The 2,893-nt window shown below is 45.0% G+C and overlaps 1 protein-coding gene across 1 annotated transcript; it reads left to right on the top strand.

Annotated features, from left to right (window-relative positions):
• The first annotated feature begins 1,487 nt into the window (after positions 1–1,487).
• Positions 1,488–2,552, top strand: LOC124655506. Its single transcript, XM_047194386.1, has one exon. The coding sequence runs from the start codon at positions 1,980–1,982 to the stop codon at positions 2,550–2,552; it is 573 nt and encodes a 190-aa protein (XP_047050342.1). The 5' UTR covers positions 1,488–1,979.
• The last annotated feature ends 341 nt before the right edge of the window (positions 2,553–2,893 follow it).

The raw sequence follows: 2,893 nt of genomic DNA, 5'->3' as shown, positions 1-2,893 counted from the left end.
GAGAAGGCACTCTGAAATTCACCTCTATACCAGGGGGAAATCATATATTTCCTAAACCAAAGGGAAAGAAAAACAATAAGAAAGGTAAGGGTAAAGCCCAAGGTAAGGTTGACACACCATCTCGCGATAACACTTGAGATACACTTTCTGCGCCTAGCTGAAAGGCGTTAAAGAAAAGCGCTTATGGGAGACAACCCATATTTTTACTACAGTATTTTTGTTTTATATTTGAGTCTTGGAAGTTTGTTTACTACTGTAGCAACCTCTCCTTATCTTAGTTTTGACTTGGAGCTGTTTAACTCGATCATAGAACAACTTACACCTAAAGTTGTCGTTAATAACTTGCTAATTACTTGTGTAGTAAGTTAGCCCTATTATAATGGAATGGATATAAAATTGTCAACTGTGTGAGTGCCTTGTTAGTACCTCTTGGCTAAGGGGGATCGCATTGGCTGGGTTGTTGATTGCAGAGTATAGAACTGCTAGAACATGCGCTCTCTCACCTTCTCTATTAGACGGATGTTGTAGCGTGTCTCTATTGGATAGTGCTTTACTGCCGCTAAACTCCACATAAAGCCGGGCGAAGTTTACACCGCCCACCAGCGAGCATAGCTGGTCTTGTCTCGCAAGTACGTGCCATTTGGTACTTACCCTCGTTTTTCTCCCTCTTTTTCCGGAACACGCTTTTCGACAAACAGGTATGACAGATGACGAGCAGTACGCCGGAGGCTACTTTGTCGAGTTCACGGACGACGACTTCGTTGCGTAGCGGGATCGTTCCTAAGGCAGCAGCACCGTGGCATGTTGGTTATGGGAACACCGCTTGATTATCTTCAGGACTCTTAGTCCCATTTGGTTCTTGTCTCGTACCCGGACTATTTGGCTATCTTATGTATGATGTACCGATGGGATATGTTTCCCTATTGAGTGTCATTTGGATCTTGCTCATTAGAGCGTTGCTATATATATGAACCTTATTTCCATCTTTTGTGTCATACATAGTCATGTTGTGATATTCAAGCCGTATTCTACCCTTGTATCCTCAGTGCACGGTGTGTGTATGTGTGAAGTGCACGGAAGGTGAAGCACTCGAGCCCGGAAAGCTTACCGTGAGCCTTTGAGGTGGGTGTTGTGTGCATGGGCGTGTCGAGCCGTTGCTTGGCCTACCCATATGCTTGGGAATGCGTGGCGACCTCACTGGTCCTTTGTAGTGACCTCATGCACATAAACCCCTCTTACCCGCGCGCTCCGGGTTTTCCTACTCCCGGGGCTTACGGACTTGGTATCGAGCAGGATCGCCTTTAGGAGCCCCTTTGCAGCGGACGAAGTTGTGTCTAGAAACTCATATTTTAGTAGCTACATAGGAAAATTGTGCGCGAGAGTAGGAATTCTGCTTTTATTTCTTACCCCACCCACCCACCCTCTGGTGAGGAAGATCAACGGTTTTACTCTATTCTTATCTTGTTTCACCTAGGTTTGGACGTGTTTGGGGGAAACCATAGTGCCATAGGGAAAAGTGTTTTTGAAATTTTTTTGTACTATGGTTGCTTCAATATCATCTGTTATCAATTTCCACCATATAATCTGTTCCTTTGCAATGTTGGTATTTTCATGCCAACATGCTCTCTCCGTTGTGTTGGTGCTATCTCGACCACTTCTTTGTTCCGGTGCATACATCAACCTTCCTTCTCCGGAGTTGTTTCGTCAAGCTCTTTCCTTGTTGTTCTCTTCCAATATGCATAACAAGTGCCCACACGACCCAAGTTATTGGCACTTGTTAATGCTAAAATTTATGTATAGCTACATATCACTATCTTGCGAGATTTGTGAAATATTCTTGTTGCTATCGTTCTAACCTTCTACATGCTATGGATAGCTCTCGTGTGCTTGAATTCTTGTACATTGATGATAGCTATGTCATGTCTCTTGTTATCTTCTGAAGTTCCCGTTAAGCACTAATATTGGGTTTTTCATTATCCATGATTGTGCTAACCTTGGTGTCCTTACTCAGAATGGAGAGTGGTGAAGATGTTCCTCCACCTGAAATGGACCAAGCTCTGGTTAAAATGGCGCAAGTCCTAAATCAGATGCAGATAAGCCAAGACAGAATCAATGGTGGCAATGCACGTGTCACTATTCAGGAGTTTCTCCAGCTCAACCCGCGCACTTTTGATGTCACCGCAGAGCCAATTGATGCTGATGATTGGTTACGCGAGATGAACAAGACTATTAGTGTGACACATGTGGCTGATGAGGACCGTGTTCCTTATGTGACATATCTTCTTCGTGGAGTTTCAGCCGCATGGTGGGACAATCATCTGCTGATGAAAGCACCAGATGCAGACATTACCTGGGATGAGTTTCAGCTACTCTTCAAGCGTCATCACATCCCTGACAGCATCATGGAGAGAAAGCGAGAAGAGTTCTGCAATTTGTCTCAAGGCAGCAACACTGTGCTGGCTTATAGAGATGCTTTCTTAAACCGGCTCGTTATGCTGGAGATGAGGTATCTACAGATGCCAAAAAGCAAGCCATGTTTCGCAAAGGCCTGAATCCAGAGATCAAGTATGCTATACTCTTGGTCAAGTGCAATACCTTCGAGGAGCTCGTTAACATAGCGCTCCAAGAAGAGTATGGTCGTGCAATGCTAGAAGAGTCTCGTAAGCGCTCTCGTGAAGCAACTTCTTCCTCAGCAACTGCTATCCCTCCTCGGAAACGTAGGATTTGGGTTCCCTATGTAGCTCATGCACAACCCACCTACATGCCTGAACCGAGTGGTTTTGTTTCCCGCCCTCCCACCCCTGTTGTTGTTCCAAGGGGCTCTCAAGTTCAGCAAAGGTCTGGAAATCAAGCTAAGCAAAGTCACCGTGTTGATGCTCAGCAAAGGCCTAGT

The sequence above is a fragment of the Lolium rigidum genome, chromosome 1 (genome assembly GCF_022539505.1).
Source record: "Lolium rigidum isolate FL_2022 chromosome 1, APGP_CSIRO_Lrig_0.1, whole genome shotgun sequence".
Lineage (NCBI taxonomy): Eukaryota > Viridiplantae > Streptophyta > Magnoliopsida > Poales > Poaceae > Lolium > Lolium rigidum.
Note: the sequence above shows the minus strand (reverse complement) of the source record. Positions and strands in the feature narration are given on the sequence as shown.

What these genes read in the sequence shown, in the direction of transcription:
- LOC124655506 (XM_047194386.1), top strand. Translation starts at nt 1,980, where the DNA reads ATGATTGTGCTAACCTTGGTGTCCTTACTCAGAATGGAGAGTGGTGAA.